The following is a 22,768-nucleotide window of genomic DNA, read 5'->3' as shown; positions in this document are numbered from 1 at the left end:
AAGTCTGCGTGTAATGTATGCCGAGACGAGCATGTGATGAAATGGACTTACTTAGGATCAGGAATAAAATCTGTGATATAAGGCACACAGTAATTACTCTTCAAAATAAATGTTGTACATCAAATGGATGAATTCAGCTCTTAATAAGGAGCGTGTGACAGGAGGACATCATTCTCCCGGTGTAAGAGTCGCTGCAGACAGGCTTTATGAAACATGAAAGGTATTAATACATCCTCTCTCCTTCATTCTGCTAAGCTCTCATAATAAAAATGCCACAAGTACTGCAGACACTTACAGCCGCTGTTCACTACACCCTTAAAGGGAATATGTCATAACATAGATCTAATTTAACCAGGGAAGCCATGATGTACATAATGGGTAGACCCAGCAGACAATAAACTCTCCACGGTGGGGTTAATATTCAATGCCAATGTTTGATATGGATCAGCAACCTATGTAGCTAGACATTTCCTGCTATATGTCTGCCATAGACTGTCAGAAAAAAACTAAAAACAAGAGACATGTCAAAAAGGGGTATCTGATGCCTTTCTTCTTCTTTTCCTTTTTCTTATAATTATTTTTCTTCTTTTTTTAAAATTTTTTTTTACAGGGTTGCGTTGAAAAGTTGACTAAACTTTATAGTATACGGCTGTTTGATCCTGAAGCATGCTGGCAAAATAAATCCCAAAAGCATGCTCTTTTAGTACTGATTTGTCTATTAAAGGGGTACTCCATCCTCAGACATCTTCTCCCCTATCCAAAGTATAGGGGATAAGATGTCTGATCGCGGGGGACCCCCGAAATATAGCACGCAGCACCCACCTGTTACTGCTCCGGAAGCGCTGGAGGGTCTGGCTTCCGACCACAGGAAAGGAAGATCGTGATGTCACGACTCCGCCCCCGTGTGATGTCACACCCTGCCCCCTCAATGCAAGTCTATGGGAGGGGGCGTGTAAACCCCCGCACGTGTGAATGTACCCTGTACATTCACATGGGGGGGGGGAGCGCCCCAAACTTTCAGCTGTTGCAAAACTACAACTCCCAGAATGCACTGATAGACCGTACATACTGGGAGTTGTAGTTTTGCAACAGCTGTAGGCACACTGTTGGGGAACCACTGAGTTAGGAAACAGACTCTAGCTCAGTGATTCCAACCTGTGTGCTTCCAGCTGTTGCAAAACTGCAACTCCCAGCATGTACGGTGTGTCAGTGCATTCTGGGAGTTGTAGTTTTGCAACAGCTGGAGGCAAACGGGTTGGAATCACAGAGATAGGAAACAGACTCTAGCTCAGTGTTTCCCAACCAGTGTGCATACAGATGTTGCAAAACTACAACTTCCAGCATGCACTGACTGCCAAAAGGAATGCTAGGAGTTGCAGTTATGCAGCAACTGGGGAAGTACAGTTTGGAGACCTCTAAGTAGTGATCTCCAAACTGTAGCCCTCCAGATGTTGCAAAACTACAACTCCAAGCATGCCCAGACTGTCCAGGCATGCTGGGAGTTGCAGTTCTGCAACATCTGAAGGGCCAGATATTGCAGAACAACACTGCCCAGCATCCCTGACTGGCTGGGCATACTGGGAATTGTAGTTTTGCAACACCTGGAGGGTTACAGTTTGGAGACCACCATATAGTGGTCTCCAAACTGTGCCATTTCAGATGTTGCAAAACTACAACTCCCAGCATGCCCAGACATTGCCACGGGATGCCTGCTGATAGATATCAGCAGTTATCCCGTTCCGATTACCGCCCAGCGAGCAGTGGTGATCGGAAATACAGAGGGCATACAGGTACGCCCCCCGTCCTTAAGTACAAGGACGCAAGGGCATACCTGTACGCCCTCTGTCCCCAATAAGTTAAGTGCATCTATATCAAGAATGCACATCACTCCCTAAGAAGAAACATTACCCCTTTGGCCCTTTACACACAAGTTATCAACAAGCCCAGATCTTCATGAACATATCAAATTCTGTGCTTATATTAATTTTGTTTTGTTTTTTTATATTTAAATAATACATTAAAAAATATAGACATTTTAGAATGACCTATATTTTTGTCTGAACATCTGTTTTTAACATGGTTTAGTCGGAATCAGAGCCCAGCAAAGGAGTAACCTGAAACTCCTGAGGCTCAGTGCAAAAAGTAAAATGGAAACCCTACTTGCCAGTACTGGTTTTGGCCCCTCTCAGCTTGTAGGGCCTGGTCGGGCTGCTATGTCTACACTATCTATAGCTACATCGCTGTGTCCCAGGCTAAATTCACTACCCATACTTGCTTACAGGCATGGTATCTTACATTAGGCTTCTACCCAAATTATTCTTTGCTAACTATGCTAAAAACTGAATCCTTATTCCAAAGGTACAATAGAATAAAGTTTCTTAAGGAGGGTGGGAGATAAAAGGGTGGCAATAAGGAGATAATTTAGGTTTTATGATATTTCCATATGTTAGGATGCTTTATTCTACAGCTCCTTACATGTAGCATACTTAAAGGGGTACTCCGCCCCTAGACATCTTATCCCCTATCCAAAGGATAGGGGATAAGATGTCAGATCACCGCCGTGCCGCTGCTGGGGATCCCCGGGATCCCCGCTGCGGCACCGCGCTATCATTACAGCACAGAGCGAGTTCGCTCTGCACGTAATGACGCGCAATACAGGGGCCGGAGCACTGTTATGTCACGGCTCCGCCCCTCGTAACATAACGGCCCGCCCCTTTTAATACAAGTCTATGGGTGGGGGCGCGGCGGTCATCACGCCCCCTGCCATAGACTTGCATTAAGGGGACGGGCCGTGATGCTATGAGGGGCGGAGCCGTGACGTCACGCGGCTCCGTCCCCTGTATCGCCCGTCATTACGCATAGAGCGAACTCGCTCTGTGCTCTAATGATAGCGCAGGGCCGCAGCGGGGATCCCGGGGCTCCCCAGCAGCGGGACCACGGCGATCTGACATCTTATCCCCTATCCTTTGGATAGAGGATAAGATGTCTAGGGGCGGAGTACCCCTTTAATGTCCATTTCATAGTGGTGTCCTACTTACTCTGACTTTGTAGATTATCTTTGGCCATGATCTTCGTAAGGCTCCATTTAGAAGGTCATATTTTATGATAAGCAAGGTGACTTTGGAATGCATGCTAATACACCTAAAAGTTAGCTGGTATTACTGTGTATACACACCCTCTAAAAGATCTTTTGCATCTGCTGACAGAGGAAACTCTCTCCAGGTATCTCCATCGTCATGTTTCTCTCCAAGCCATCGATTTACTGGCAGGTAGAACTCTTGGTTAGATGATAAATTATACAGTTTTACTTCCTCAAGATACCAGGCTGGATCATCTCCTGAATTGTCATGCCCGATGCGTATTTTATATGGTTTATGCAAGTATTTTAAATTTATCTGCAAAGAAATATACAACACAGTAAGTGTTCTCAATACTTACACAAGTACAAAATTCCTAAAACATTAAAAGGAACATTGCTGGGGAAAAAACAGGTACGCTGTGTTCTGTTTAGAGCAGGACACTACCTTGCTAAAGAAGCTGAGGGTAAAGGTGATGGACTGGCCAAGCATGTCTCCAGACCTAAACCCTATTGAGCATGTGTGGGGCATCCTAAAATGTAAGGTAGGCAAGTGCAAGGTCTCTAACATCCATCAAGCCTGTGATGTCATGGAGGAGTAGATTAGGACTCCAGGGTCAACCTGTAAACTCCATGTCCAAGAGGCTTAAAGGGGTATTCCGCCCCTAGACATCTTATCTCCTATCCAAAGGATAGGGAATAAGATGTCTTATCACGGGGGTCCTGCCGCTGCGGACCCCCGCGATCTTGGATGCAGCACCCCAGACATCCGGTGCACTGAGCGAACTTCACGCCCCGCTCGTGACATTACAGCCACGCGCCCTCAATGCAAGTGCATGGGAGGGGGCATGACCGCCATGCCCCCTCCCATAGACTTGCATTGAGGGGGCATGACCGTGATGTCACGGGCCTCCGGCGCTGCACCAAATGCTCTAAACGAACGCCGGATGCAGCAGGGAGATCGCGGGGGTCCCCAGCGGTGGGACCCCTGCTATCAGACATCTTATCCCCTATCCTTTGGATAGGGGATAAGATGTCTAGGGCCAGAGTACCCCTTTAAGGCAGGGCTGAAAAATAATGGTGGCCACATAAACTATTGACACTTTGAGACCAATTTGGGACAGCTGTGTCAATCAATTGTGTACAAGTCAATGTGGAGACATGACTGTGTGGAGAGTAGAGGCTGAGACCAGAAAACCCTGTGAGTTATATGGTCCCTCCTGAGTGTACATGTAGGGACATGACTCCACATTCATTGGTCTGGCCTATAATGGGCATAGCAATTCTACATCTCTATTTGTAAGCTAACTTGTGCTTTATTTAATTAATTCACAATAAGAAACATAAACCTTTAGAATTAAGTTGATTCTTTCATCATCCAGATTTCTTTTAAAAATTATGCATTAAATTTGTCAGATTTAAGACCTTTTTGAATGGCATATCACATGCAGAACACACAATGCCAAGTAGCAATGGAAAAGTATTTATTCTATTTGCATTTTTTTCTTTATCTCTTTTTTTGTTGTTGTTCTATTACAACCTTGAATAAAAAAAAAAAATATGTGGGAGATTTTTACAATTAAATAAAAAACAAAACAAAAAAAACAGAACTTTATTTTGCAAAAGTATTCACACCCTGAAACTTCGTAAAGCCACTGTTTACACTGATTTTTCCATTATTTTCAAGTTGGATGAGTTGTGCCAGGTTATACCACAGTTTGGGTCTCAGTGTTCACTAGGCCATTCCAAGATATTGAAATGCGTTCCCCTTAACCCCTCCACTGTAGATCTAGCAACATGTTTAGGGTCCTGGGGGGGGGGGGGGATGAATGAAGAGTGGAGGAGGTGAACGTCTTTTTACTCCATTATTTTTTGTGTTGGAAACTGTGTACCTGTGTAGGGGGTCAGCCCCTAGAATGACTCCAGCACACTGTACTTATAGTGAGAAAGTCCCACAGACTGTCAGACTGTCATGCATGTTTCAGCCACAAGATGTCACTGTTGTTGTAAGTGAGAATAAGACACAGTTGTTCTTGTTGCTTTAAGAGAAGAGATCGTTCTGGAGAGGAGGAGGAGCAGGAAGTTCCTGGGACTGTGTGGTGTTCGGCTCTCTATGGCTGTGCAGAGCTGAGGAAAGAGACTGTACAAAGTGGCCTTGAGAGGGCATATAGGCTGTGTAATCCAGGGACAGAGCAACAGGATCCTGCCAGAGGAGACAGAGCTGAACTGTGATGCTACAGACTGCAGCTGAGAACCAGAGAAAGAGAGGAGAGAACATCCCAGAACAAGCAAGTTACAGAGCAAGGGACCAGATTGCAGTGACCTCCAAGTGACAGAACAAGATAAGCAACCTGCCAAGAAACCCAGACCAGTGCATTATAGACTGCAGCTACAGACAGCAAGGGAGAGATCCAGAGACCTGACTGCAACCACCATCACAGAGACTGAGATAAAGCAGCTGTACCTACAGAACTGTGAGTGTGCACCGGTGCTGACCTGTGGTAGGGCATAGAGCAGGTTTCTGTAGACAGAGCGTTGCAGCAACGTGTACCGGTTAGCGGGAATCAGATAGGATCATAAAGCAGAGTAGCCTGTATTTCTGTGTGTGCGTTGGCGGGAGCGACATTTTATGTATCACGTTGCAGTTAACTTTGCTGTAAATCTATGGAATCTGTTGTTTATGTTAACATCATTCTCCGGCCATTATACTCTGTTGGTTAATAAAGCCGGTTTCTGCTTCAACCTCATTGTCTGCTGTACCGTACTTGAATCCTGCACTGCGGTCCCTACTCCTCTGACCGCTACACCTGCACCAAATTTATTACACGGCACAGGGCATGTGAAAAATCTTGTGCTGATCACATTTCTCTGCAACTTTTTGTGAAACTTTTAATAATGTTGTCCACAGTCAGTTTCTAAGCCAACTGAAGACTGGTGTAGAATTGCGCCTAAATAAGCACAGATGTGCCAAAATATGCGACAAACTGAAAAGTCGCAAATTATAAATTCCTGACCACTGCATGATTTCAACTGAAATCACAACTTCCAATGTAACTTTGCAAAAAAAAATTCTATTTGGTTTGTCACTAAACTTTGTCTCTAAAAAGCTGGACCAAAAAGAGACAAACTACAGCCAAAATAATGAAGTACACAGTTTTATACATTCCCCTCATTGTCCTCCTGGAAAGTGAATCTCCAACCCTTTCACAAATCTCTGCCAGACTCAAAAAGGTTTGCCTCAAGAATTGCCCTCGATTTACTAATGTCCATGTTTCCTTTAATCCTGGCTAATTCCAGTCCCTGTGGCTGAGGCATCCCCATAACATGAGGCATCCCCATAGCCACCACCATGCAGCATTACTGTAATGATGTTCTTGCAGTGTTGGTGGTCTTTACTTGTCAGGTTTGCAGTTGCACCAATTTAATATTCTGTTATAATTAATTTAGTAGTGATTTGTGGGAGGTAAAAAATTTAGGATTTTTTTTATAACCCAACCGTTGATCTCTACTTTTACGCATTTGTGAGTCTTTGCTGTACAGATCTCCTTAGACTTCATGTTGCTTGCTTAGTGGTGTAGACTCAGAGACCTTTCAGAAGAGATATATTTATACTGTCATCTTGTGAGCCTTTGCACAGAGAGGGACCGCATTCAACCCCTTTTGTGAATTCTTAAAGGATAGGGGATAAGATAGGGGATGAGATGTATGATCGCGGGGGTCCCACTGCTGGATACCCAAGCAATCTGTCATTGAGCACCCACCTTTGTGAGGTGTGTAGCGTCATGCCCCCTCCCATAGACTTGCATTAGGGGGGGCCGAGCGTGACATCACACAGTGGCGGAGTCATGATGTCACGATACTCCGGCCCCGTGGTCGTCATGCTGCACACTCAGAGCCTCCAGCGCTGCGGAGAGCTCACAAAGGTGGGTGTGCAATGACAGATTGTGGCAGTCCCCAGCGGTGGGACCCCCCGCGATCATACATCTTATCCCCTATCCTTTGGATAGGGGATAAAATGTACTAGGGCCAGAGTACCCTTTAAATGAAATGGATGAATCAAACCACCTTGTTTAGGGGTTTTTATAGCAAAGGGGGTAAATACTTTTACACTCAAAACTTCTCAGTTTTTGTTTATTTCTTAAACAAGTTATATTTCACTGTCCACATAATGTGACATACATGTAGACTATTTTGTTGGGTCCATTACGTACACTGTAAATGAAAATCTATTTTACTTCTTGGTTGTATTACAACACAAGTAGGGTGCACTTAGAGAACCAGGAAACACATGACATGGACAGTGAAGACTGCAAGATACAACTAGCATGTATTTCTTATATTTACATTACAACCTTCATGAGCAATGCAATACATTTCCATTTTAATAAGAACTCATTGAGACTCCTCCTGCTATATCCTGAACAAGAATTTAAGTTGAAATAACATTTTAATGTTTAAAAGACATTTTAATGTAATCTAATTATAAAATATTGTTATTATTAATATTATTATTATATTTATTTACATATATAATAGATTTACAATAAGGTTGGAGTTATTTATCTAGTTTATCTAGGGAAATGTATCTAGTTTATCTAGGGAAACTACACTTATGTCACTAATGAAATTGGACTGATCACTTTTACATGAATAGTAAATAAGCAGTTTCTAAAGGATCAAGGGTGATGAACAGTGATAGAGACAGCATCGAGAATACCTCCTAAGGGGATCACTTCCTAAGTGACTGCATTGGCAGCCATCGCCAAGGCCACACATAAAAATAACAGCATACAGTAAATGAACTCAGTCTTCTCAATTACTTTCCTGAAAGATCTCATTTCAGGCAATGTGTTAAATCTGATCTCGTTTTTTTATTTTTTTATTTTTTTTACCAGAGCTGGTTGAATTCCAATGCATTATCTAACATAGCATTCAACTATACCCTTAGGTAAAAAGATATAAATACATAGAAACCCAACAATGTTCTCTAAAAAAGAAAAGTCAAAGAAAATGTACATACATTTATGTTACCCATGCATTGTAGATGAATGTGACGTTATACATTACAGTGTAAGACATGGAGGACTAGAATAGGAGAAGCTGTCAAACAAATGTTCTTCAAATATGTCACTGTTACATTGTCTTGGTGTGTACAGTGATCACAGCTGGCATCTCATTCTAGGCTTCAAGAGATCTATTATCATTTTTTTTTCTATTTATCTTTTTTTTTTCTTTTTGAAAAGTGACTTACAATTAAAAATGTATCTTTATTCCAAATACTTCTTACTAGCAAGTTAAACATCTAATAAGAACAAATTGGATAGGCTAGACATATGCAGTTTTGATGCATTTTGTTGAGTCAGGAATTGGAATAAGAGGATATAAGGAAGGAAAATAAAAGGGCATGAAAAAAAACACAGCATTTACAGTAACAGCAAAGTGGATAAGACTTTAAATATATCACTCGCTAAAAATGTCACTGTCCAAAATATGTGCAAAAAATGTACTTGCAGTGCAGATTTTAAATCCACAGTATGACAATTTCGGTGGGGGGAGATTGCTCACTTAGCCCATTAATGTCAATAGGGAACTCCAAATACTTTAAGGCTATGTTCACACAGTGTATTTGCAATGGCTGCGTCAATGGAAAATTTTAAAAGCTGTGACTTGAAAGGTGAGGAAGAAAAAACTAAACATTAAAGAGTACCTGTCATCAACAAAAACTTTTAATATGTTCATAATCATTAATGAAGACATACTGTAATATATCTTCATTAAAAATATTAATATTTATACCAGTTTTTTCAATTTATACTTTTGGCCACTAGGGGTCTCTCTTCTATGCCTGGTCTGCAGGCAGCTTCCTATGCTTTTCATAGTAAGTGTACAGCTTTTAGGACTAATGCTGAAAGGGCTCTGGTCCTTCCACAGGAAGTTCAGTACTCTCAGCTCAGGACTCGCTCCCAGCCTGGAGCAGCACTGTGAGCTACAAGCCTGCACATGCCTCTCATATAACAGAGGCCAGTCACCTCCCCCCTGCTCTGTGTTCTCCCTGCCCCTCACCACACGTTATCTTAAACATTGTATTATCTCACTGCACTCCTTGCTCTGTGCCCCCCCCCCCCCCCCCCGACATTCATCTTAATTACTGCCTCTGTAATTGCTCCCACCGCCCCTGGTTCTCAGTATTGACCTTTTAGTGCAGAGAGACACAGGAGAGAGGCAGAGGCTGCCGTCCCTCCCCTGTACTTAGTCTGTATGCACACTGCAGGGCGGTGTTTCCCAACCAGGGTGCCTCCAGCTGTTGCAAAACTAAAACTCCCAGCATGCCCAGACAGCTGTTGGCTGTCTGGGCATGCTGGGAGTTGTAGTTTTGCCACAGCTGGAGGTACACTGGTTGGGAAACACTGCTGCAGAGGGAGAGCAGCATACAGGAAGTCTGGCAGAAGCAGAGTCCTGGCCAGGCTTCATGTGACATCATGCCTGCCGGGACCCGCCTCCTTCCACCCCTCAGAAAGACAGTGCTCCTGAGCTAATGAAGAGGGATAAAAAAAGGTGTTTCCATAGCGTTTTAAACCTCAATAAACACAGGGATAGGAATAGTCAGAGTAAGGGACAGATGGAGGGGGATCAGGGAAAGTTCAGTTGATGACAGGTACTCTTTAAATAAAATCACTGCATCTGGAAGGCCAAACCAAGTTTATTGACACCATTATTGACACTACCTTTTTGCCTTGTTTGGTCCTGGTTGTGTATATTATGTTGTACTATGTAAAGTAACTATCATTTCAACAAAGTCAAAAACTGCATCGATCACTTCTCAGTAAAAGATTAGTTTTTTTTTTTCAACAGCCTGGATGACAGATGAGGGGGGAGGGAGGTGAATCTCACTGTGCACATAGCCTAAAGCTTGTTTGTTAAAGTTTGAGAATTTTAATAATTATCTCTTCTCTTTTATCCGGGCTGAATGATAACCATCTGTTTATGGAAATCTGGTAATTACAACATTGTAAACAGACTCAATATTATCCACATACCTGGAACGTATCTGCACTGTTCACATTAAACAGTTGATGACTCCCTGATCCCAACATTATGGGGCCAGAGCTTCCTTCTGTGTCGTAGACATATAGGAATACTGTAGCATCAGTGCCAGCATTGGGGAAATTGCCAGTCACAAGTGTGATCTTCCATTCTCCTTCTGTAAAGACAAGAATAGTGAATCAATTTTAACTACCGGTAATGCCCAAATCAAATTAGTGGAAAATTTGGGATACTTAAAACATCTCCACAGTCTGGAAATAAAAATACTTAATCTGTTCTTGGTGAAGGTCTTAATAACTGAGTAGCTGTAAAGTTATCACAAGGACTGTTGATTGGTTTTGATATCCATACAGATATTTAAAGGGAACCTGTCAGCTGCCGCAATTGTGCCAATTGCACAAATAGCTGAGAGGTTAGCATAATGGGGGGAGATTTATCAAAACCTTTATAGAGAAAAAGTTAACAGTTGCCCATAGCAACCAATCAGATTGCTTCTTTCCTTTCTGAAAAGCCCACTGAAAAATAAAAGAAGTGATCTGATTGGTTTCCTCTGCACAGGTTTTCATAAATCCCCCCCCCCACCCCTATGTAGGGCACTATTACACACTCTACCTTTATATTTCCTGCTCGTGGTGTATAACTCAAGAATAAAACCTTTTATCATCCTGTCAAAAAGGCAGTGCCGAGCCTCTAGTATGCCATGGGCTGGCACGGCTCTCCCACCCTGTTATTCCTCCCACCCTGTTTCAGCATGAATGACATTTTCCACCCATAGTGAGTTTGCCTACTGCTTGCAGCATCCTCAATAACTCTAGTGATGGATACCGAGCCCTGTCTGTCAGTCAATCATGCTGGGACAGGGCAGGAGGGGGCTGGAGAGGTATACCAGCATGCAGCATACTAAGGACTCGGCACTGCTTCTATGCCTCTTTGAACCAGATAACTTAAAGGGGTACTCCGCCCCTAGACATCTTATCCCCTATCCAAAGGATAGGGGATAAGATGTCTGACCGCGGGGGTCCCGCCGCTGGGGACCCCCACAATCTCGGCTGTGGCACCCAGACATCCGGTGCATAGAGTGAACTTTGCTCCATGCCGGATGACTGGCGATGTGGGGCAGAGGCTCGTGACATCACAGTCACGCCCTGCTCGGGACGTCACAGCAATGCCCCCTCAATGCAAGTCTATGGGAGACTTGCATTGAGGGGGCATGGCTGTGGCATGGCCGTAATGTCACGAGCCTCTGACGCTTTACCGAACGTACTAAACGAATGCCGGGTGCAGCAGGGAGATCAGGGAGGTCTCCAGCGGTGGGACCCCCGTGATCGGGGGATAAGATGTCTAGCGGCAGAGTACCCCTTTAAGGGGATTTTCTCAGGTTATACAAAAGGTAGTGTGTGCACTAATGCCTTAAATGCTATGTTGATCTGTCGGCTGTTTGGAATCATCAGTACTTACTTTTCACATATTCATCTCATAGGGGGCAGGATGTGACACGGGAGGTCATACTAGACTTTGATATTTTTAATCACAAACACACTCATTTCCGATATTCTAAATAATCTATATCTATCATGGAGAAATGACATAAAATCATTATGGTGGCCCACTGAGGACTTGGGAACAGGATTTGGAACAAGGATCTCTCAAGTGTATGTGGATCGCAGGGACGGGACTAGAAAGCTCATGTAGTACTGGAAATGGCACTTGGAGAATGGAGTAAAGGGATCATCCACCTAAGGAAATTATGTCTTTCACCCATGGCAAAAAACAAATTGTTCGTGACCCTAGTCTTGTATTGAAATACTCCAGCCAAAACAGAGAGGCTTGTTCTTTCATTCCCAATTCTTTTTAGTTCACCCGCCAATCCGGACATCCCACTAAGATCCCACTGTCTGCCAACTATGGTCCTTCTACTACATTTATAAAACAGTTAATGCCCATGCAAACTACAATAATTCCATGATTAATCTCATAACAGAATCAGAGATGCCCAAAATTTTACTGTGGAAATAAATAAAAGTCCCATTGACTAATGGGCTTTTCTGTGCAGAAGTATATACTTTCTGTGGAATCAGGATCTGTGTCAGAGGTTCCACTATGACCTTCCATAGTGCGCAAGAGGATTTTACTCAGAATTATGAGAGGTATATGTGTAGTATGCATGGGCCCTAACTGTAGATTATTGTGTTGTATGTAATATGTAAAGGTATGTTCACAGAGCATATGTTTCACACATTTACCAGCACATATTCTGCCTTGGAATACACGAAACAAAAAAATATAAGTGTAATACCCATTTGACTGTTTTTGATGGAAATAGGTTTTACACTGAAACCACAGTGTGAATTCTTACAACATAGAATAAGTGTTATGGAAAATAAATGGCGTGTCACATGTTCTATACCTATTCTGCCCGGAAAACGCGTTGGGTAGCTAGGACATGGATAAGTCCCATTACAAGAGTCAAACTACATTGAAAACCATTGAGGGTATGTAGTTCATGGCTTATTTTTTTCTATGGAAAAATAAGCCACATGAATGTACCCTAATTTATGTGTGGTGCTTGAAGATCTATATCATCTACCGTATTTTTCGCCGTATAAGACGCACTTTTTCTTCCCCAAAACTGGGGGCAAAAAGTCGGTGCCTCTTATACGGCGAATATACCCCTATCGCGGCGGTCCCTGCGGCCATCAACGACCGGGACCCGCGGCTAATACAGGACGTCACCGATCGCGGTGATGCCCTGTATTAAGCCTTCAGATGCGGCGATCAAAGCTGACCGCCGCATCTGAAGGGAAAGTGACACTAACCCGGCTGTTCAGTCGGGCTGTTCGGGACCGCCGCGATTCCACCGCGGCGGTCCCGAACAGCCCGACTGAATAGCCGGGTTAGTGCTTACAGGACACTGGGAGGGACCTTACCTGCCTCCTCGGTGTCTTCTCCGTTCAGGGATCCCCTGTATGGCCGGCGCTCTCCTTCCTCGTCATCACGTCGTCGCATGCGTGCGTGGGAGTGTGTAACGACGCAGTGACGGCGACAGAGAGCGAGGATACCTGGCCGGCAGCAGAGCGACGGGGACACGGCGACAGCGATGGAGCGACATCCAGGGCAGCGGTGACGGGTCTGGACCAGCGGGGACACGTGATTATTACCTCCTATGCAGTGGTCTTCAATCTGCGGACCTCCAGATGTTGCAAAACTACAACTCCCAGCATGCCCGGACAGCCAACGGCTGTCCGGGCATGCTGGGAGTTGTAGTTTAGCAACATCTGGAGGTCCGCAGGTTGAAGACCACTATTGGGTTCAAAATCTTAAATTTTTTAGATTTTGCACCTAAAAATAGGGTGCGTCCTATACGCCGGTGCGTCCTATAGGGCGAAAAATACGGTATATATCTGAATGACATTGTATATAAAAATTGTTTATATATATATATATATATATATATATATAGATATATATAGATAGATATTAAAAATGTAATGGACATATTTGCATTCCAGAAACAGCCTAACAGGTCACTGTTAGAGATCTTACCATTGGCTTTGGTCGGGTGTCCAACTTCAGAAGGTAATTCCTCTTCTACAAATGAAAACAAGATAGGTGACAACAATGATCCTCTGCATTTATTCATATAATAAAAGGTATAATAAAGGTACACGGGTGATTTCCTGGAGTGCATTGTTACTTCTGTGAAGATTCAATATATATACATCGGCATTTGGCATTTCACAGAAAAACAAGTCAATGATGCGGCACTCCATGCAAGACAAACCAATGATTTGATTGTATTTATTGAGAACACTTATGGGGATGTATCAATGTATTTACTATAACACTGTAAACAATTGTGTATACACACCGATCAGCCAGAACATTACCACCACCTCCCTGGCCTCTGTTGTGCAGCCAAATGAACGCAGGGCCCTTCACCTCTGGAAGTGTCCCGTGGTACCAGGAAATTTGCAATATTCTTTATGTCTTGTACACCACTACTATCATATGGCATGTATTCATGTCAATGTTTTAGGAATATATTTTTGTGTGCTACTCTTCTTTCTAAACATTTTAGGAATATCAGATGCATAAAGAAATTAATGAAAATGAAATAAAACTGTGTTCTGCCCCATAGCTTAGGAATTATTTGTAATTTGCAAAATCAACTGCGCCAACTAGATTGATATAAACATGAGTGAGGCCTAAGCTAAATTTAATCCAAATATTAGAAAAGTAGCAAAGCCAGCACTTTACTAACCTCTCATATTAAAGACCACTTTAAAATTCAAAAATTACATAGATTCTATGACAAAAAAATTGAAAATCCTTTCTTCTCAAGGTATTTCTGTAATTTGCCAGGAGATGTTAATGTAATATGGGTACAAATACAGTATACATTTCCATTATGGTCATATGAAATCATTCTAAGGGTACATTCACATGTACCATATCCAGGATTTGCTCTCAGTTCACGGACATTTCTATAGTTACTGCTTATGTACTTTTGAGTTCTGTATAAGTGCACTTTCTATTGCCTTTTAATGTGGCTATGGTCACTCTCCTTTCTGTCTGTGGTTAAAGGGTACTCCACTGCCCCAGCATTCGGAACATGTTGTTCCGAACGCTGGGTACGGGCTGCAAGGGTTCCAGACGTCATGGCCACGCCCCCTTGTGACGTCACACCACGCCCCCTCAATGCAAGTCTATGGGAGGGGGCATGACGTGATGTCCCAAGGGGTGTGGCCATGACGTCACGACCCTCGCACCTCACACCCAGTGTTCGGAACAAAATGTTTGGAACGCTGGGTCAGTGGAGTACCCTTTAATATCTGGTTACTTGCTGTGGTTCTTATTGCCTAATCTGTTTTATATGTACCACCCTGTATACATTTAACCCCTTAAGGACCAAGCGTTTTTCTGTGTTTGCTCTTTCGTTTTTTCTCCTTACTTTTTAAAACCATAACCCTTTAAATTTTGCACCTAAAAATCCATATGAGGGCTTGTTCTTTGTGCCACCAATTCTACTTTGTAATGATATCAGTCATTTTACCCAAAAATCTACGGCGAAATGGAAAAAAAAAATCAATGTAAGACAAAATTGAAGAAAAAACACAATTTTGTAAAATTTGGGGGCTTCCGTTTCTATGCCGTACATTTTTCGGTAAAAAAGACACTTTATCTTCATTTTGTAGGTCCATATAATTAAACTGTTACCCTACTTATATCGGTTTGATTTTGTCGTACTTTTGGAAAAAATCATAAATACATGCACAAAAATGTATACATTTAAAAATTGTCCTCTTCTGACCTCTATAACTTTTTTATTTTTTCACGTACGGGGTGGTATGAGGGCAAATTATTTGCATCGTGATCTTAAGTTTTAAGCGGTACCATTTGTGCTTTGATCGGACTTTTTGATTGCTTTTTTAATTCCTTTTTTTATGGTATGAAAAGTGACCAAAAAGACGCTATTTTGGGCTTTGGAATTTTTTTGCGCGTACACCATTGACCGTGCGGTTTAATTTACAATATATTTTTATAGTTGAGACATTTATGCATGTGGCAATACCATATATGTTTATTTTTATTATGGTTATACATTTTTTTATATGGAATTTGGGAAAAGGGGGGTTAATGTGTGTTTTTTGTATCCTTTTTTTAAACTTTTATTTTTTACACTTTTAGTCCCCTTAGGGGACTTTTAGGAGGAATCATTTGATTCCTCATACAGATCAATGTATACATACAATCCCATTGATCTGTGTGTTCTGCGCTGTGTGCTCTGCGCTCTGCCCTGCCAGGCTTCATCATTCTGAGCACCGGAGCCGCTGCAGCAGGAGAGGTAAGCCCTCAGGCTACATCAATAGTGGATCACCCGACGACCCCCCCCCCCCCGCGCGATCGTGCTCCGGGGGAGCGATTCAATCCATTGAACCACCAGGGAACTGGATACAGGAACCTTTAGATGCCGCTGCCAACTTTGACAGCGGCAATCTAAAGGGTTAATAGCTGGCCGCGGTGATCACCGCATGTCCAACTTCAGGAATCAGCTGGGAGCTGACCGGTATGATGTGGGCTTGAGTCGGGAGCCCGTGTCATACCCCGTTAACGGCGATTGGACGAGCATAGACGTCCATGGTCGTTATCGGGCTAAAGGGGGAGATTTATCAAAACCTGTGTAGAGTAAGAGTGGTGCAGTTGCCCATAGCAACCAATCATCTCGCTTCTTTCCTTTTTCACAGGCCTCTTTAAAAATGAAAGAAGCAATCTATGGGCAACTGCACCGCTCTTCCTCTACACAGGTTTTGATAAATCTTCCCCAAAGTGCCTATGACTACTACTTGTAATATTGTCCTAAATTTTTGTTGCCCTACTTTTTCTGCTTTTTTCTGTTCTGCAAGATGATGCCTTTAGACATGGACTCTTGGTGGAGGTTTGTATATGTGGGAGGGTTGTTTTTGGGAGGAGAGAGGATGGGGAGTGCTCAGATTAAGAAAAAATATTACTGCAAGGCAAAAGTGCATGTGCTTTACTGTTAACTGCTGAGGCTGGTGCATGTTTTGGCTGTGAAGCCTGTTTTTTGTCATATATTCATTGTCTGTGTGGCATAGTACCACTATGTGTACTCCAAGCCTTATATAATTAATGTTTAACTCTTTATCATCTACCTATGACCTTTGACTTAGGGCTCTATTACATGAACCGACGTTCCCTGTAAACGAGTGCCAATCTTGTAGGTTTCTTTGTTGTTTAAGGAACGCACTAAATAACTCACTTGCATATTTAATTAAAAAAGTGCCTGGCCCGGACTGCTAGATGCTGGAGATGTAGGACCTGTGATGATGTCACCCTCACATGTTGGGGGCGGAGCTTAGATGTGGAGAAGAGGAAAGATCGTGGCTGAAGGACCTGTGTGATGCTGTGGAGGAGGCGGGGCTAAGCTGGAGGAGAGGTCACATGTCACTCCAGTAAGGTAATTACATGGAAAGCGATTTGTTACAGTGTATCACCCCAGTAGTAAGGAGATTACATGAGGAGGAGGTTTCTTCTAGTTTGTCACTCTGGTTGTAAGATAATTACATGAGGAGGAAGTAAAAAAAAGTTAAAGGGGTCAGAATACAATTTAAAAATAGAAAATGCTTTACTTTTTTTTTAAAGCAGTACAATAATAGAAAAGCATGTAGGCATCGGCATCATTTTAATCATATTGACCAACAGAATAAGGATGGAATATCATTTTCACCATAAAGTGCACTCCAAAGAAATGAACCCAACCCAAAATTGCATTTTTCTTTTCAATTTTCCTCACAAATTATATTTTTTGCTTGCGCCATACACTTTATAGTAAAATGAGTGATGCCATTACAAAGTACAATTGGTCTTGCAAAAACAAGCCTCATATGGGTCTGCGGATGGCAAAATTAGTTATAGCTCTTAGAAAGCGAGGAGGAAAAAATCTAAATGCAAAAAAAGTTAACTTTCTGTGTCTTCAAGGCCAAAATGGGCTGTGTCCTTAATTCTATGAAGGATTTGTTACAGTTTGTTTTCAGAAAGGTAATTTGTTACAGTGTGTATTCTTGAGTTACAGTCACCCAGGGCCGTCACTGCCACATTAGGAATGCAGCCGCCCTCTACCACTTTAACAGGGCAATGGCTGCTGGGAGTAGACGTGCTGAGACAGTCACCTCTGCTAGAATACACCGGGCCTTCTGCTGCCCTCCAATGAGGAGCAGGACAGCCACTACTGTGGAGTCGGACTGTGAAGGTAAGTAACTTCGTTCGGGTCCTACTGCCATATAGGGGCTATACAGGAGGGCTGGTAATCTCTAAAGGGGGGCATTATTACTGTTTGGGGCACTATATGTGCTGGAAAAGTGCAGAGCCTAAAATGTTTGTCTTGCAGGTTCTGTGGAGACGAGTTGTGTCTGGAATTAATCGTCATGACATTCTGGGCCGGATGAAGAAGAAAAAGGATTGCATATTGCACAGGAAATTGGGAACAAATAGGAAGCTTTCTTTTTAGGACACATTTGAGTGAAATGTATATAGGAATGTCTGATCTCTTCCCAATTTAACTTAAGGATTTTTCTGTTTCCTTTCTATCATTCTTTACAATATATCAACCAAACTACATTGCGAAAAGAACCATCCATTCTATACAAGGAAGCTACAGTATTTGTCATATGTTCTGAAATGAAGAAAAAAAGGACAGACTTTAAAGGAGTTCTGCAGTGTTAGACACTTATCCCCTATCCGCTGTCTGATCGCGGGGCGGTCCGATGGCTGGGACCCCTCCTGATCTCCTGTATGGGGCTATGTCATGGCCCTCCCATGCAGGAGGCATGTTGGCCACAGCATCAGCTGACACGCCCCCTCCATGTATCTCTATGGGAGAGGCAGAGATGCAGAGTTCGTGCATCCCCGCCTCTCCCATAGAGCTGTATAAGGAAGGGGGGGGGCAGTACTCCTTTAACTGTACCTGTTTCCTTAATACATTTTTGACATGTGAAAAGTTTTAATCAGTCAGGGTCTGAGTGTTTGCTACAACGAGTAAGGAGAGAAGAGCACGGCCGGCCACTTCTCACTCAGCTCTCTCTCTATGGCAGTGTTTCTCAAGCACGGTCCTCAAGCACCCCCAACAGGTCATGTTTTCATGATTTCCTTAATCTTTCACAGGTGATATAATTATGGTCAGTGAATCAGGCATCACCACAGTTATATCACCTGTGAAAGACTAAGCAAATCCTGAAAACATGACCTGTTGGGGGGTCTTGAGGACCGCGCTTGAGAAACACTGGTCTATGGGACTGAGACGGTCCAGAGACATGCATTATGAGATTGTGTTGGTAGGCAGCAAGTAGGCAGCAGTTCCCTCACATTAGGTAGCATAGTTTCCCCACATTGGGTAGAGTAGCATAGTTTCCCCAAATTAGGTAGCGTAGCATAGATTCCACACATTAGGTAGCATAGTCCCCCCCCCCCCCCCAACACACATACACACACTCTCTCTCACACACACACACACACACACACACACACACTCACGCTCTTACCTGGTCTGTCCTATTTACATCTGCCTGCAAGGACTTCCTTGTGAAGGTGTGTGCTATAAGTGATGTCATCGCACGGTGCCGCGCAGGATGTTGGCGTCCCGACGCGGCACTTGCGATGACATCACTCACCGCGCGCACCTCCGCAGCAAAGGCAGATGTAAGTTGCAATTACTTACTAGCAGTTTAGTGACAGGGCAAGACTGGTGAGGGGGCCCTGTGCAGCTGAACCGGCTGCACAGGCGATATGTCCACCCCTGGCCAGGAGAGAATGTGCTTAGCGTCCATTTTTCCACTCTCTATCTAGCCATCAGTCAGGGTCTGAACACACAGACATTTTTATATGTCTCTAAAAAACATCAAAATATTTTTTTGTTCATTGCTCCACTTTGAGAGCATTCACTTAATAAACGTAGCTGCTTGTAAGCTGTCAGCTAGTATTTATGTTTATGCCATTTTATTAGTATTATTAGCATTATGTACCTTAAGCATGTACAGTAACTAATATGTCAAAGACTGATTTAATCTGCACAGTCGTATTCTTGTACTTACCTCTTTGATGTTCAATATAAAAAAAAAATGGTTATATGAACAGGCTAAATCTTTTTACCAGCAGGGTCTGCCTGCCGCTTTGACAAGAATCTCAACAAAGAAAGGAATTACAGTATGTTTAAAAATAGACTTTTGTCAATGACTATCGTGGGCACGTCGGTTGTGTTAACAATTCAATGCCTATTAGGCTTATTAAAAAAAATAAATAGCAGGAATCTTCCTCTTGAAGTACAGAAAAATCCCTTGTTGTCTACTTCGATAGTCTGCTGTTGGCAGATCTGTTAGGGCTCATTCACACTGCGGATATTCCTATTTTTAATGCGATTCTGCTGCTTTGTGTACATTGCAGAATTCCACCGGCGGAATGGATGTCTATGAGGTGTCCCGGGACAGGACTTGGTCCTGTCCCGCTGTCTAAAGTCCTCTCAGCCAGAGTCCCTCCATGCTAGTATGGTTCTCCTGGAGGGCTACCCATAGTCGCCTCTTAATGCTGTGTATTAAATGTACATATTTACGTATCTAATAGTAGTATACCTTTGTATAGGACCTTAGAGGTCATGTGCCTTTAAATAATTTATGTTGTGCTATGGTTCAAGGACCTTTGGGTCATGTGATATACCCATAGTTCCTTAGGTCAGGACTGACAGGTTTGCAGAACCAATGAGCTTTGTACCTGCCCCCTTGATATATATAAGGGGCTGCTGCCACTTAATTTGTCTCTCTCTTGGTCCCTGCACTTCAAAGCAAGCACATCAACCTATATCTCTTCATCAATTCAAGCTAGGCCTGAAGCCTTATCTTCCGCAGCCACTATAACGTTAGTCATCAAGCTCCAAACTACCAAAATGCTGTGTGACCACTGCAACTCAATTATATTCAAATCAGTAGCACAGTGGTTAGCAAACAAAAGCTGATTGTTCTCAGAAGTCCCAGCAAAACCTGTGAGGAGCCTGAACTATGGTCCTCTATACAAAGACTGTTCTGTTACCTACAGTTGCATAAAATATGCAGTAAAGTTTATTCCCATTTTCATCAAATATCTGCTGTGGACATTCAATTATTTCTCCCTGCCGTTTGTGGGAAGGTTGGCGGTAGGAACATTAACCATTGGGAAACCTCACCCTGGCGTCACGACAACAAAGGGTTAATACCAGCAGCCTACATCACTGCCACTCACAACACCCCATTGCATCCTTCACTCCAGACTTCCACATCTGTCCAAAAAATGAGATGGTGCATTTCCATGCAGTCCTACTGCCAATGGCTGCGGAGGTACCTGCTGCAAGGGAACTCTGTCGGATGAATGACCGCAGTGTAAATGAGCCCTTATTCTTACACTTTGCATACCCATTGAAACATATAATGCTATGATGAGTTAGTGTTTCCCAACCAGTGTGCTTCCAGCTGTTGCAAAACTACAACTCCCAGCATGCCTTTGGCTGTCCAGGCATGCTAGGAGTTGTAGTTTTGAAGCAGCCGGGACCACCCTGGTTGGGAAACAATGTGATGGGGATTATCCAGAATTTGGAAAACATAGCTGCTCTCCCCCAGAAACACAGCACTATTCTTGTTCCAGTATCGGAGCTCAGTTCCATTAAAGTGACTGGAGCCGAGTTGTAATATCACAATCTTCCAGGCAACAAAGGACTACAAAAAAGCTTGAAAATAAGGAAATAATTAGTACCTTGCTTTAGTAGTTCAATTTCTGAATGAAGAGCTCCTTTTGACATATATGGAATCCATCTACAAAACATACAAAAAATTAAGAGAAGGAAGATTGAACATGTAGCACTAAGACTGAATAAAATATATGAAAAGATAAATTCAGGGATTGGGATACAAAAATATAAATAAATCATACTTATGCTTTTAAATGTTTACTTTCTATCCCTGTGGGTCAGTAAACCACTGGGGAATTTTTGGGGAAGAGTGTTTTGAGGGGGTTCTAACCTTTAAGATTGATTCAGTGGTCAGCACTGTTGTCTTGCAATTTTGGCGTCTTGGGTTCAAAATAAGTTTGTATGTTCTATTGTGTTTCTATGGGTTTGCGCTGAGTAGCCCAAAACATACTGACAGGTTTATTTGGAATTTAGATCGTAAGCTCTACTGGAGACAGTGAGTGATGAAAATCTTTGTACTGAGCTGTTGGCGTTATAGAGAAAAAAAGTACATACTATTACCATTGATTTCAAACCATCGTGCCTCCAGCTGTGGCAAAACTACAACTTCCAGCATTCCCAGACAGCCAATGGCTGTCCTGGCATGCTAGAAGTTGTAGTTTTGTAACAGCTGGAGTCACACTGGTTGAGAAAGACTGCATTATCTGTAGCATGCAGCATGTGGCTCTCTATGTGGTGTCGTATGTCGAAAATGCTACAGAGAACAGATTTTTTATATGGTATCCCATGGAGAATGCCACAATACTTCTGTATATAGATGTCCCCTAACAATTTAAATGGGAGAATACAGGGTGGGCTATGTATATGGATATATGTTAATAAAATGGGAATGGTTGGTGATATTAACTTCCTGTTTGTGGCACATTAGTATATGTGAGGGGGGAAACTTTTCAAGATGGGTGGTGACCATGGTGGCCATTTTAATGTCGTCCATTTTGAATCCAACTTTAGTTTTTTCAATAGGAAGAGGGTCATGTGACACATCAAACTTATTGGGAATTTCACAGGAAAAACAATGATGAGCTTGGTTTTAACTTAACTTTTTTCTTTCATGAGTTATTTACAAGTTTCTGACCACTTATAAAATGTGTTCAATGTGCTGCCCATTATGTTGGATTGTCAATACAACCCTCTTCTCCCACTCTTCACACACTGATAGCAACACCGCAGGAGAAATGCTAGCACAGGCTTCCAGTATCCGTAGTTTCAGGTGCTGCAGAATGGGCAAAACAAAAATTGGAACAGGACCCTCAGTTTACACAGAAGATTTTGTTCAGTGATGAGGCAAACTTTTATATGAATGGTGAAGTTAACAAACAAAACCACTGCTATTGGTCTGACACTAACCCACATTGGATAGATCC

At 42.8% G+C, this 22,768-nt stretch overlaps 1 protein-coding gene across 1 annotated transcript in view; it reads right to left on the bottom strand.

The window, feature by feature from the left end:
• RP1 (RP1 axonemal microtubule associated) overlaps positions 1-22,768 on the bottom strand; it is a 284,608-nt gene that overhangs the window by 35,233 nt on the left and 226,607 nt on the right. Inside the window, exons 23-26 of the mRNA XM_056521929.1 lie at positions 21,410-21,468; positions 13,664-13,708; positions 10,114-10,277; positions 3,176-3,395 (exon numbers count right to left, since the gene is read on the bottom strand). Coding sequence (XP_056377904.1) covers positions 3,176-3,395; positions 10,114-10,277; positions 13,664-13,708; positions 21,410-21,468 — 488 coding nt within the window. The remainder of the gene's footprint in view (positions 1-3,175; positions 3,396-10,113; positions 10,278-13,663; positions 13,709-21,409; positions 21,469-22,768) is intronic.

The sequence above is a fragment of the Hyla sarda genome, chromosome 5, assembly GCF_029499605.1.
Source record: "Hyla sarda isolate aHylSar1 chromosome 5, aHylSar1.hap1, whole genome shotgun sequence".
Lineage (NCBI taxonomy): Eukaryota > Metazoa > Chordata > Amphibia > Anura > Hylidae > Hyla > Hyla sarda.
The sequence above is the reverse complement of the archived record's forward strand: the minus strand, read 5'-3'. Positions and strand labels throughout refer to the sequence as shown.